The sequence below is a fragment of the Fukomys damarensis genome, unplaced genomic scaffold (assembly GCF_012274545.1).
Source record: "Fukomys damarensis isolate Sample0158 unplaced genomic scaffold, DMR_v1.0_HiC HiC_scaffold_24, whole genome shotgun sequence".
In the NCBI taxonomy this organism is placed as follows: Eukaryota; Metazoa; Chordata; class Mammalia; order Rodentia; family Bathyergidae; genus Fukomys; species Fukomys damarensis.
In genome coordinates this window covers 12,454,250-12,469,411 of record NW_022900936.1, presented here as the reverse complement: position 1 = coordinate 12,469,411, position 15,162 = coordinate 12,454,250, and the positions used below count along the sequence as shown (strand labels likewise).

General features: G+C 34.4%; 1 protein-coding gene across 1 annotated transcript; it reads left to right on the top strand.

The window, feature by feature from the left end:
- The first annotated feature begins 599 nt into the window (after positions 1-599).
- Positions 600-3,487, top strand: LOC104851502 (keratin-associated protein 6-1-like). Its single transcript, XM_010608704.2, has 3 exons — positions 600-631; positions 1,455-1,504; positions 3,195-3,487. Exons 1-3 carry the CDS (start codon positions 600-602, stop codon positions 3,485-3,487), a joined length of 375 nt encoding a protein of 124 aa, XP_010607006.2.
- The last annotated feature ends 11,675 nt before the right edge of the window (positions 3,488-15,162 follow it).

Genomic DNA, 15,162 nt, shown 5'->3' with positions numbered 1-15,162 from the left:
CCATCTGTATTGTATGCTTAAATCACACTCATAAACTGTAGTGAATATATATCACCTTAGCCACCATAAAAAGGAATAGATTCAGAAAGCAGATGAAGTTACAATGACAAATTCATCTAATAGTTTGCAGATAATTCAGTAAGATACCAGAGTTTATGCGTACGTCTCCGGGTGTCCAAGGCATAGTACCAAAAGGAGGGACTGTTCTACACAGAATTAGATATAGAAGGTTAGAGCTTCTCATTTATTTGTTCACTGTTCCACTTATTCATCCAATCTTTATTAAGAATTCCCTATTTCAGGCATGGTTATATGAAATAAGGGTGGAGTAGATGAAGAAAACGGGAAAAGTCTCAACCTTCTGCAGTTTGCAATTGCAGCAGAAAATAACGAAAGACGGATTTTAAAAATAAATTAGATAAAATAGTGAGGATTGTTCTTAGGCTAATAAAACCAGGTGAATAACATTATTATTTCAAAAGTTACTTGGAGAAGACTAAGATAAAATGGTCATGAAAGATGTCTCTAGGGAGTTTACAATTTTAATTTTATTAGCAGATACAAACAACCATTCCTGGTGTTACTTTAAAAAAACGATAATGGCTTCTCAACCTTTTGGCGAAGATCAAGTGTAATTTAAAAAAATGATAAAAACAAAGGGAAGTTATTGTGGGCAAAAATTGGGTATATTTGAAGGGGTGAAAAGCCACTTCGTTTTAGCATTAAAATTAATTTTGGGAGAGGGGTAGGAGAAGAAGTCAGATAGGTAAGGTTTGTACAGGTTCCTGATGCCAATTAGTAAACAAGAAAAATGTTAAAGAATCGTCTAGAATACAAATACAAAAGGTCAATGTTGATGGTAAAAACTGAGACTTATTCAAGACTATCCTATAGAGGATATAACTTACTTCTAGTATTTAGCATACTTAGAGTCCTGAGGTTAAATATAGAAAAGAGCCCGGATAAAGACTAACAAAGATATCAACACAAAGTCATGAGCACGCTAGTATTTTGAAGTCAAACTCTAAACCAGTCGAGCAAACCATAATGGAGAGGAGCAGCTTGTAAGATTGGAGGCAAACAAAATAAGTATGCTATGAAAGACTCCATAAAATTATAGTATAGCTTCTAAAGGAGAAGAAAGCAAGTAATGAATTGAGCTGATTTTTGCTGTTAGTTGCACAAATGAAGATAGAACCACCATCTGTACGATTCCTCAGCCTTACTTTGAACTTTATGACCTTTATATTTTCAAAAGTACATAGTTTTTTGTTGTTGTTGGAATATCCCAAAACTTGCGTTGGTCTGTAGTTCCTCGGTGAGTAGATTTAGATTATGCTGACGACACACACTGAAGTTGCACTGTGTCCCTATTACTGCACCATATCATGAAGGGTGTGACACTGTTTTGTCACAATAATGATAACATTAACTCTGATCATTTTATGTCCCAGTTTTATCACAAAGTCACTATTTTCTTCAGTTTTGGAGAGATCGAGACTAGGTAAGTATTTTGGTGCTGATCAAATCTTTTTCTGCTAGTTTTAAATCCATTGATAACTTTTCTCTTCATGATTCCTATTACATTTATAGACTTCAATATTATTATAAAATACTTCTATTGCCTCCCATTTATGTATGCATTCATTTTTTCTTTATATTGGTAGGAACTCATAGTTTCTAACTACTCGAAGTGTTGCAGTACCTCGGACAATCATTTACATGCATCAGTCATCCACATTTGGCCAGCAAAAACTTCTGCCAGCCTTTGGGATGTTTTTCTGACTTTCACCATATCCCTCCACACTGAACAGGTTTCCAAGCTCATTTTGTACTTGAGCCTCTGTGTGAGGGTTAGCTTTTGTCCCTTTCATATCTGAGCCTTATTGCTTTTCAAATTCAGAATGTCTCAGTGTAAGATAAATGATACTCTACATAACCACTTAGATTTCAGTAAAACTACTAAGGTTATGTTTGAGGATCACAAAATGGATTCCATTTTTAGTAATGCTACAAGTTGCAAATTATGAGAGGAAATACAGCTCTGGGATGATTTCTCTGAATTTCATTAAAATTATATTTGATTGGGCCAGGGTTTGGCTCAGTGGTTCTGCCACCTGCCTCTCAAGCACAAGGGCCCAAGTCCGGTCCCTGGTACAAAAAAAAAATGTACATATTTCATTTACATTGGGTGAATGGATGTAAGGATGAATACACAGACTTGATAAATTGTCAATAATTGTCAGAATAAGGCCATTCCCTTTTGTTCTGTTGCTTTAGCTCAAGTTCTATCTGTTAACAATATTACCTTCAAAGCAGACACAGTTCATGACAATACTTTTCTAATTCATTAATTTTTCTGGTACATTTTAGGTCTACAATATGCTGACATTCATTGAGGATCTGTACCTTTACATAATATATCTTGGTTTTCATTTTTTCCCCATTTCCCTAAAGCTCCCCTTCAACCCTCTTTATTTAGAAACACTTTGTTTCCATTTTTTTCATTTTCTCATATTTTTCCTTCCCCTTCTTTCCTTTTCCCTACCCCTCTCAGTTCCACTTCCCCTTTGGATATTTTTTTCCCATTCCATGACAATAACTTATTTAGGTGATTTGTTTATCTAGATGTTCACAAAGATATAAGCGAAAAGAAATAATTTGAAGAAATAAAAATTGGTTTATTTGTCTCTTTATATTGAAATCTTTTCTTTTTTTGAACTTTTAATCGAGACAGATAAAATAAATAAGTAGCCAATATCCGATAAATAGGGGGAATCAATCCACACAAACACAACCGGTATTTGGAAGAAATATTAAAAATATCTCCAAGGAGAGATCATAATTATTGCAGGTCAACTACAAAAATATTGTAGTTAAGAGCAAGTCAAGTGAAAACATTCAGAATGTTCCTTGTTTACATGGCACTTTTTCAAATTTTAAACTGAAGATCTGATATGAAGGTTAGCTTTGCATGTGTGACGCTACCCTCTCGTTAAAGTTACCATCACTGGTTAAGGGATGCATCTTTGATGCCTTAAGATGTTGCCCACTAGTCTTTAACAACACATTAGTCACAACATTAGCAAATGACATGAGCACGTGCTGTGGTCCCACCCAGTCTAGGGATATAAAAGGCCCTCTGCAGTGAGAATTGTGCAGACTCAAGTCACCTACACTCCTCCTCTACCCAGCGACAACCTCAACAACCAACACCATGTGTGGCAGCTACTACGGAAACTACTATGGCGGCCGTGGCTATGGATGCTGTGGCTACGGAGGCCTGGGCTATGGTTATGGAGGCCTGGGCTGTGGCTATGGCTCCGGCTATGGCTGTGGCTCTGGCTATGGCTGTGGCTTCCGTGGACTGGGCTGTGGCTATGGCTCCGGCTATGGCTGTGGCTATGGCTATGGCTCCCGCTCTCTGTGTGGCTGTGGCTATGGCTGTAGCTCTGGCTATGGCTCTGGCTTTGGCTCCTACTACTGAGGACACCATCAGAGATCCCCACCTTCTACACCTGTGATATCAAGACTCACCTCTTCTGAACCCTGCATGTCTGAGACTCACACTTGAGCGATGATGACCCTATCATGGGCTTTCCTGGGGGCTCTTGTAACCTATGTGGAACCTAGCAATTGCTGGAATTTGCCTCATGAATTGGGTTAAGATGAAATTCACCTGACCCTTCCGCTCCCATCAGGATGGTGTGAGAGCCACTGCCTTGCTGACTTTTCTGATTGTTTCCCACTGACCTAATAAAATTCTTTAATTCAAAATCCTAGCTTTTCTTCTAGTCATTTGACTCCCAAAGGTTTCTAATGACAGTTTTGGTTTCTGATCACATGAAAGGTAATGACTGGGATTGCGAGAGCTCCTCACTGAGGGAGAGGCTGCTTTGCCTGCTCCAGACCCTGGGTTAGGTCTCCAGATATTTACACATGGATAAAATAACAATGAGTGAGTTTCCCAAGAATATATATTTCCCTTACTATTTCTAGATCAACATAATTTTCATATCTAAGGTCATTTTTCTTAGAAAAGTAACATATTCTTTGTAAATCTCAGTTCTACTCTACGAGGAAATAATATACTAACATATGTGCTGATGTATAAGCCACAATTAAATGCAAAATAATCTATAGGCATATATAAGGAAAATTACATTGAGAATTACACATGATAATTGATAACAGAGAATTATAACATGATATTTTCCATATCATGATGACTCAAAATAAAGAAGCAAATGCTGTAGTAATATCTTCTTTTATACTGGATATTTTAAAAGTATTTTAATGAAAAAACTACCTCAGGGAAATTTTTCGCATCTTTTACTTGTGAAGTAAGAGGAGATTGTAAAACTCACCGGCCTGCACTTATGGCCATAATAATTGGAAAAATCAGCCTTTTAGGTTTACATGAAAAGTCTGGGGTCTCTCGATGAAGTGACCCGGTGTTACTCTGGGTTGCATAACACCTGAGGCTCAGGTGAGGGGGAACCTGCTCCCTCACACTCATGCACTTCTTGGCAAAGTTCAGCTCCCTCCGGCTGCAAAACTCTGGCGCTCTATAGCTCCATAGCTCCAGCCGCCATGACTGAGAAGTTGTGTAACTGTCTCAGCTCCCAGAGGCCGCGTGGACTGCCACTTCTATTTTCAGGATTTTTCACAGTCAGAAAGTGGGGGAACGAGATTCCACCACATGGTGTTACCATGTTGTGTAACAAAAGGTACAATCCATAATCACTTCCAGAAAAATAGTATATATGTATGTAATACACGATATACATTCTCTGTTAGAAGCAAGTCATAGCCTGGTGTGAGGAGTGAATCATAAAAAGGCATTCAGTATGAACAGGCAGACATGTGAAGACACTTTAATAGTCTGTCACCACTTGGAGCAACGTTACACCTGTTTTGTTACAAGGAGTAGGAAGTTTCCCTTTATTTGTAATGCTAGAGAAACATTTATAGAACATTAATATGATTTTGTCTGCCTTTGAGGATTCGGTAGATTTTTCCCGAGAATTTAGCTAGATCGAGGTATTATTCACAGAACATGGTTTTAACAATTTAGCCCTCGTGTAATCTCCAAATCTAGATGTGTCAGTTTTGTTTATCTGTATTGCCTCAGGAAATTAATCTTTCTATGAGTATCTATGAAAATCTGCAAAATGAGCTTCTATCCATAGGAGCTACCTCATTGGTAGGTGTTTTCTCTGCTCACTTATTTTTCTACTTAGTATGATTCATCCTGAGATTGGTGTATTAAATTCCCTACCACTGTGTGTTTTATTATCTGTGTTGTGCTTGTGGAAATATGTGTGTGGGTATGTGTATGTATTCTCACAATGATACAAGTCCATATGTATATACATAATGTTTGCTTGTGTGTGTGTGTGTATTTTGTACATAATTACAATACTGAATATGATATATTTTGCAATAATTTTTATTGAGTTTATTTGTACATTTTAGGTATACAGTACAGTTACATTCATCATTGGGATCTTGTACCTTTACATGACAGGTCTTGGTTCTCATTTTTTCCCCTTGTCCCTGCCCTCCCTTCACCCCTCCTCCCCTCCCCATTTACAAACACTTTATTTTCATTTTTTCATATTTTTTTCTTTTCCCTTATTACCTTTCCCCTACCCTTCCCACCTTCCCTACACCTTTTGCAGTAATTGTGGTTATTAGAATGTAAAAGTGCCACGAAAAAATAATATTTTTGTTTAATGTTTTCTGCCTTGATTCTATTTTAACATTATGACTGCTACTCTTACTTTCTTCTTTTGAAGTTTTCCATATGTACTTTCTTCAAACCATCTTTGTAGGCCCTCAGAATATTATGCATGCATATGGCATATAAGCAATTAGGTCTATGTCTATGAGGCAATTTGTCATTTTTTCAGTAAACTAATTATACTCATTTTTATGTAGTAATATAATTGGCAATTTTGGTCATACACTTTATGCCTTCACAAAGAATAATTTGGGAATTTTAGCCTAATACTTATTTTATACTCATTTTAATACACTTATTTCTGATTTTTTAATGTTTTCTTATTTGATTTATTCATCTGTATCCATATTCTTCAGCCCTCACTGTAGTCTAGACAACTAAATTGTTTATTTTCTTTAATTCTCACCCCCTTCTCTTTTTAGTAAGATAATTAGTATTTACTGTGATGTAATTATTCATGTTTCAGTCTTTCACCCTGTCTCAGTCTATGTTCACTTGCAATACTTAGCTGGAGACTTCCTAAACTTTCCTTGATTAGAAAATTGTACTTTGTTACCTCCCTAATACAGGTCTGTAGGTCCAGAAGCTCCATTTTCTTATATATTGAAGCTGTTTATTGCACTAATATATTAAAGATATTATGCCAGTAGTTAATGTACTTTTCATTTTGCTTATCTTTGCACAAAATATTGAAAATATTGATATCAACCTAGTTCTTTCCCTTCATAAATAATTTAATTTCTATTTTTAGTTAAAAGCATTAAAAACCCTATTTTACACTAGAAATCTAACATTTTAATTGATATATATATTTTAATTGATCATTCTGTGTTAATATTTCCAGGCATATGTGGGCCTTGTCAGTAAATGATTCCAACCGCTTTTTATCTTTGAATAAATTTGTCTTGAATTACATCTTTAAATACTTCTTGCTGTTTTTTGTTTTTCCCTTCTTTGCTTTTCTTTAAGAATTTTAACAATATAAATGTTATTCCTCTTTTGCTAACCATTCAAATCAAGTATTTATTCGGCAATATTATCTATTTTTATTCTTTAAAGTTAATTTTTAATCTTCCATGTAAAATTTGTTCATATGCATAGGGTATCATGTGATGTGTTTATATATATACATTTGCTCTGGAAAGTTCACATCAGAATAAGCACATGTGTCTTCTTAAATATTTAGCATTTATTTAAGGTAAAAAATTCGAAATCTTTTCTCTACCTGTTTGAAATATTCACATCATTTTTATTTTTTCTAATTTCATTTTCATTCTCTTGCTTAATGTCATGTCTTAGATTTATTTTTTATTACTATATGCTTCCAGTAGATGACATTTATATTGCTTGTATGGTGCTGTGCATGTACATAACATATCCTAATTCTTTTTTTTCATCAGTGTCCCCTCCCTTCTACCCACCTCCCTTTAGCACTTGATCTTCCCATTTGACAAAGATTATCTCCCTACTTCCTATTATCTACCTTTTGTTTTGCTTTTTATTGATATTTTGGACCTTTGTTAAGTTGTTTTGTTTTGGTTAGGTTTGGTTTTGATCATGAGGACTGTTCTTTGCTTCATTATTGTTTTACATGGGAAGCTATCTTCAGTGATTGTATTGAGTTTTATGTTGTAATTTTTTTTCATGAGCTCTCTGTGCATCTATGGAGCTATTGTGAGGTGATTTTGGAGATTCACGTGTGTGTGGCACGATTTCATCAGTATAGAAATGTACAAGTCAGTACATTATTTGTTCAGAAGAGAAAGATCAAATTCTTTCCTAATTTGCTTCATTTGCTTTTTTGAGGAATAGGGGTCATTTTTTACCTTTTTTTTTTTTCTCTTACTATTCATTATCTAATTACCAAAATTAACTGTTTTCTCTCACATGTTTTGTTCCCTGGAAGCTGTGAGTTTTGAAGGCTGCCCATTGTAGGCAAGCATATTACAAGTCCTTTTCATATCACCTATTGTCTGATCCACTTAGATATTTATGTTTTTAATGTTGACTTCAGGGTAAAATTATTCCTACCAGTGGAGTTGTCTTCTATTATCTTGAGATTTTCTGATTCATTGCCACAAAATCCTGCTGGAGAATCGGCTACTGGACAAAAGTATAAACAGTAGGATTTCCTGTTTTATATATATTTTTTTAAAAAAAACAACAACGTTTTTGTTATTTTGTTCATTGAGAGGCATATCTTCCTTCTTCTATGATTTCCAAAATTTGTTATTCGAATTATTTTACTTCTTTCTTTTTCTTGTTTTTCTTGCTTTTTTATCAAATTATTGGAAATTTGGTACTTGATCTGGAGTCACTTTTTAAATTACTCAAGTCTATTTTATAAATATTTAGTAGAATTTACAAAGGAAGCTATCCTGTTATATAGTCCTGTGAAAAGGTTTTAAATTAAGAATTGATTTACTGCTCGGAATTTGGCTCAGTGGTTCCACGGCCTCCCTCGCAAGTGCAAGGGCCTGAGTTCAATTCCTGGTACCAAAAAATATTTACTTTCTTTTAACAATATATACTGTTGTTAGTTTAATGAGTCAGTCTTATAATTTATTTATTTCAAGAAAATTGTCCATGTCTCGTATTTGTTGGAATTTATTGGTATAATACTAATGATATCAACTCAACATTTTAAGTACCTCCAGTAACAAAAAGGATGTTCTTTCTTTCTTTCTTTCTATAGCATCATTATCCCTTATATATTTTTTCCACATCTGGAAAGTATTCTTTATTAATTTACTCATCTTTTGAGCCAATCAAGCTGACAATCAAGATTAACCATGATCGGTCTACCCCTTGTCAAGTAGATGCCAAATACATCTTAAAACATAATCTCCAAGGGCTGGGGATTTATCTCAGTGGTTCTGCTGCCTGCCTCACAAGCTCAAGGACCCAAATTCGATCACTGTTACCAAAAAAAAAAAAAAAAAAAAAAGAAGAAGATATAGGCATATTTAATCTCTATATAGAGACAATAAAAAAGAACTCTGCATAATATGAAGTAACTACCCAGTGAACAACTGAAAATACACTAATTACTTCCACACATTCTGGGAAAAGCTGACCCCACCTACACTCAGTGCTCCGATATCAACAGCCTCTTTCTCTTTCTCTCTCAAAGTTCCAGGTTCCTGTCCCTTTTTTGTTGTTCATTCATGAAGTTAATGGTACATTTTAGGTATACAATATGATGACATTCATCATTGGGAATTTGTACCATTACATGATATATCATAGTTGTTATTTTTCCCCACTCTCCTGCCCTCCTTTCAACTCCTCAAACCCTCCCTATTTACAAAAATTTTCTTTCCATTTTTTCCTTTTGTCATGTATTTTCCTTTCCCTTCTTTCCTTTCTCCTACCCCTCCCATTTCCTTTTCCCCTTTCCCTTTGGAACTTTTCTTCCTATTTCACATTATGCATTATATATTTTGAACCTCATTTATACTTTCAGTTTCTCACACCACAGAAACTATTCAGTGTTTACATATGTGTGTCCTATTTATTTCATTTAAGATTATGGCCTCAATGCGCATCCCTGTAGCTATAAATGTCTCTACTTTCTCATTCTTTATGGAAGAGTAGTGCTCCATTTTATTATAAAGAAAACACATCTTCTTTATCCAGTCACCAGTTGATGGGCATTTGGGCTGTTTCCAAAATTTATCTATTACAAACTATACCAGTATTTATATGGCAGTTTTGAAAGTATGGCAATCTTCATTATATTGGTTCTTCCTACCCAGGTCCAAGGGATATCTTTCCATTTTCTGATATCTTCTTCAATCTCTTTTTTCAAAGTACTGTAGTTTTCAAAGTAGAGGTTTTTTATTTATTTCATTCGATTGATTAATAGGTATTTCATTTTTTTGGATGTTATTGTGAAAAAAGTTGTTTCTCCATTTCCTTGCACATTTGGTCATTATTCATTTACAGGAAGGCTACTGATTTTTGTGTGTTGACCTTGTACCCAGCTACTTTACTGAATTTGGTTATGGAGTCTAGAAGAGTTTTGATGGAGTTCTTGGGGTCTTCTATATAGAGTATCATATCATTTGCAAATAATGACAATTTAACTTCTTTCTTTCCTAGCTTTATTCCCTTTTTAAAAATTTTTTCTGGTCTAATTGCTGTGGCTAGTGTTTCCAAAAGTATTTTGAACAGGAGTGGTGATAGTACACATCCTAGTCTTGTTCCTGTTTTAACCTGAATGAATTCAGTTTTTGACATGTTGGCAGTTGGTTTTTCATAGATGACATTTTTAAGATTGAGATAAAGACAATATATTCTAATTTTCTGTCAGGTTTTTATCATGATTAGATATTGGATTTTGTCAAACAATTTTTATGCATCTACTGAGATGATCATATGTTTTTGTCCTTGGCTTTATTAATATAGTTTACTACATTTGTTGATTTGTGTATGCTGAATCAGCCCTGCATCACTGCATCACTGGGATAAATTTCACTTGGTCAGGGTGGGAAGATCTTCTTGATAACCTTCTGCATTCTGTTTGTGAGTATCTTATTAAGGATTTTTTCATCTATGTTCATTAATGTCATTGGCTTATAGCTCTGTTTTTCTGTTGGGTCTTTCTCTGCTTTAAGAAAGCAAGTGATACTTGCTTCCAGGAATGAATACGGGAATAATGATTCCTTTTCATTTTGAAAATTTAAACAGTAGTTGCAATAGTTTTTCTTTAAATGTCTTATAGAATTCCGCAGTGAAGCCATCAGGACCCAGGCTTTTCCTTGCTGAGTTTTTAATTATATTTTCAATTTAATTGACTGATAATGGTTTGTTTAGAATTTTTAGGTCTCTTTCATTTAAATTTATAATCCATTTATATCTAGCAATCTATACATTTCTTCTGTGTTTTCCATCTTATTGGCATATAGGTTCTCAAAGTAGGTATTGATGATCCTCTGGGTTTCTCCTGGATCAGATGTAATGTCACCCTTTTCATTCCAAATTGCATGGATTTCAGCCTTTCCTTTCCTTTTTTTAAAAAATAAGGTTGGTGAAGTGTTTGTCTGTTTGTTTATTCTTTTGAAAAACCAACACTTTTCTTTACTGATTTTTGTGTATTGTTCTCTCAGTCTCCATTGCAATGATTTCAGCTCTGATCTTTATAATTTCCTCCCTTGTGCAGCTTTGTGTTTGTGTTGCTATTCTCTTTCTAGAAGCTTGAGGTTCAGCATTAGGTTGTTTATATGAGCATGCTTTATTTTCCTAATATGTCTATTCACAACTATGAATTTCCCTCTTAAAACATCTTTCATTGTGTTTCATAAATTCTGATATGTTGTATTGGCATTGTTGTTTAATCATAGACATCTAATTTCTTTGTTTATTTCTTGGAGAGTTTCTGTCATTACTTCTGTGATCAGTTTTGGGGTTTTTTTGCTTTGTTTTGTTTTGTTTCGTTTTTGTCATTTGCACTATCTCTTGTTTCTTAATTGATTCTGATCATTCTTATGTTATTTTTCTTTGCATCATCTAGCAGATGCTGTACTGATTTCTCGTGGTCCCTTGCTATTTTTAAGAAATCTTTCTTTTCCTCATCACTAACTGCAATCCTGTTTTCCATGTGTGATATTCTTTCCTCACATTGGCTCATTCTGCTGCATAAACTTTCAAAGGTGGTTTTACTCTTCTGGATATTTGTTTGAATATGTTTTATGGATTTCATTTCTTTTCTATGCTGGGGTTTCATCAGGTTCCTGAGCTCCTTTATTTTTTTATGTGTCTACTCTGGATTATTAATCATATCTTTCACAATGGACACCATCTCCATTGTTATCTGCGAAATTATTTCTGATTTTTTTTTTCCTGATCCTCCTTCCTTGACAGTTCAGGGAGTCTGGGTGGTGGTGTTTCAGATTGTTCTCATTGACCTTTGTAGTTGCCTTTGGTGATCTGGAAGTCTGGTTTTGAGTCTTGTTTAGTTGTCCTCTCCTTTCTATTTTGTTGTTGTTCTTGTTTTTCGTGTAATTCCTGGGTTGCAGCTTGTAAGTTGCTTACTGTTAGTATCTTTATTAGTAGTATTTAGCACTCTTAGGAGATGGCTACTTCTTGAATTGTCTTCCAGGTTTAGTTGGCTTATGGGTTTTGAATTTGTAATGGCCCTTAGGCAGTCTCAGTTTTGGTATACCAGAAGGGTTAACTGACCAGAACTATCATGGACAAAGTAAAACAATCAGCATCAGCAATAGTATCAATCACAGCCTAGAAAATAACACACTGTGGTAACTGTTAATCTACCACCTTTGACTGTATGAACCAGACTTGTGATTATATATCAAAATCCATAACCAACCAGAAATATATTTGCAGTAAATAAGCCCTGAAATATAGTGAATTTGCCCTCTGGGGAGATTTAGAAGGAGTTGAAGGGCATAAATAAATAAAAAGAGAGGGAAAGTTTAGCAGTGAGGTTAGAGGATATACAAATATTATGCAATTTGGGGGGAAACTGGTGAAGATAGAAGTAAATGAGAGAAAAAAGGAACAAAAACAAGAACAGAACTAATGACAGTAACTGAACAAACAGAAGCTATTCTTACTCATATAAAAATAAGAACAATCAAGATAAAAACAGAACAAAGGAAAGAAAAAGAAAGGCAAGAAATGAAGAAGGATCAAAGATAAGAAGAAAAAAGAAAGTTCCCTATGAGGCGTGTCTCTTTTGTCCCAGGTGGACAACATGGGTAGCAAAGATCTGTGTCGACTGATTTGAGGGAGCCAGCCACAGTCCACTGAAGGTAGGGCTGTTTTCTGGCTGTGAGGCTAGAAATGATCTCCCAGACCTCCTTCAGGTTTGAACTGCACAGTTCCACTGCAGGTTCAAGCCACCCTTCCCCTGCAACAAGTCTGCTTCTAGTCAGAGGTGGTGATGATCCCAACAATTCACCACCTACTGCAGTCTGATTTTATTGAAGTGACTTTTTGCTCTCAATTGGGCTTCAGTTTTCAACAAGCCCAAGAGGCCATCTCTCTATTGCTCACCACTGCACCAATTCCTGGGCTCAGAATGATGGCCTTCTGGATCTCTGCACTGTGCTGGTCTCCCAGTGATCCTGTTATGATGTCATATGGGCCTTATATTCTTACTGAGTCTAGTTTAAATTCAAAAATTGTACTAATGCATTTAAAATGTTAATGCTATCTGTAATGGATTTCCTTTGAACTTTATCCATTTTCTATGGAATCTATTTCACTTTTATTTTTCTCCATTATTATTTATTTATTTATTTTACTTCATTTCTTCTTTTTTTTTTTTTTTTTTTTGGTACTGGGGATCGAACTCAGGTCCTTGTGCTTGTGAGGCAGGCAGTGGAATCACTGATCTAAATCCCCAGCCCTTCATTTCTTCTTTTTTTTTGACATATAAACTGCTGATTTTTAAAATGCCCTTTTTCTAATATAACTGCTTAAAGCCATAAATTCTCTTACAGTCAATATTTCATGATATTCCATATATTTGCTCTGTTGTTTTTCTTCTTATTATTCAATCCAACATACTTTTTAGCTGACTATGTGAGTTCTTTGATGCATTATTACTTAAAAGTGAATGATTTCCTGCTTCAGGAAGCAAATGTTCTCATCTTCCTGAGACTCACCTGTCCCTGTGAAGAGGTGAGAATATTTGGCTGTCTCAACACACCTCTATCCACATCAAATCAGATGCACAGATGAGAAGCAGCAAGACACCATTGCAGAAATATAACCACACAGACCAAGTGGCAATAATAGCCTCTACAAATTCTGCACCATAGTAAAGCAGACCAAAACCTGCACGCTAAACATAATCGGGTGTCTTCTTTAAAATAAATATTTACAGATTTCTAGCATTAGTCACTTATAAAATAGTAGATCATTGACTTATATTTCATTATTATTTACATTATTAGCATTAAATGATAAACTATGTGAATTTAAAAATTTTGGTAAACAGATGATTAATACTTAACATGTCATTATACCATGTCATCATACCTAAAATCAAGCAATATATAGCTCGAAGTACAAAAGATAATTAATCTTAAACTAAGTAAATTAGACATTTGAATTCAACGTTTGACAAAGGTTTTAAATCAACCATCATACAACTATTTGGGCAACCAGATTCTCTGGAAAGAATATGTGATTCCACATTCTTTTAAATATATAGTCAATTTTGGAACCAAGGAATTTTAATACAAATAAAGGAGGCCATTTGATAATGGCATTATAATGTATAAGAAAGTATAGGAATTTAAAATCTCTGTGCACCTAAAACAGCACTGAATATAGAAATCAAAAAAAATGGCAGGATTGAAAGGAGCAAGAAAGTATGCAATAATAACAGCAGAATGTTTTCATATCCTACTTTTAAGAGACAGGAAAATTAGAACAGAATTTCAGGAAATAAATAGAAGACTGAAAAAATAGTTTAAATTTAACAGACATGAAACATCCTACAATGACAAAGAGCAACTTCCTCTCAAGTGTACATATACAATGTTCCTGAAGAGAAGCCATCTGCCAGGCCAGAAATAAAATACATAAATTTACATCGATTGAAAATATGTGACAGCATGTGTTGCCTGTTTTAACTAATGGAGAAAAAGAAAAATATCTACAAAATTCTCTGCTTTGGAAACATTCAGAAAACACGCATATGGAGACAGAAACATAAGATGTTTGGCCAGCTTCATGTTTTCATCTTTCTATTCAGAAAATAATTTTACATATACTTATTGCATATGTTATAAGTATAACGGCATCCTAAATTCTAACATTAGTCACTAATGTAATAGTAGGTCATTAATTTATATTTTGTCATTATGTATATTACTAGGATTTAATAATAACAAACTTCGTGAATTAAGAGATTTTTTAAAGCAGATACGTCAAGCATTATCCAAACTGCTGTAGCAGGTTTGGGGCCACACTGTGTAACATATTCCGTGAATAAGACTTAATTTCTATGATTTGCCTCTACTTTTGACACTGCCTGTTATGAAAAGTTAGTAAGTCTCTTTCCAAGGAAAGACATTGACCTTTGAAAGATTCCTGGAAACAGATCTCAAATTTTATAATTTCTTTGGACAAAATAAGAATGACTGACCAGAATAGTATATATGCTGCCACCATGTGCAAGCCTGAGGATATATTATATTTGAGTAAAAAGAAACAACAATAATATAAAATTTAAGGGAACTATTACATCTACATGGAGATGCACTCAAATGGCAAACAATAGTATTGCAAACCTATGTTAATAAAAGTAAAATAAAGCAATGATATTCTCCAAGAAAAAAATGCTAATTTATAAACAGAAAGAAATAGTACAAATATAAAATAGAAGTAAAAGAATACTACTTTCCTAATGTCTTCATTCAAATATTGGTTACCCCAAA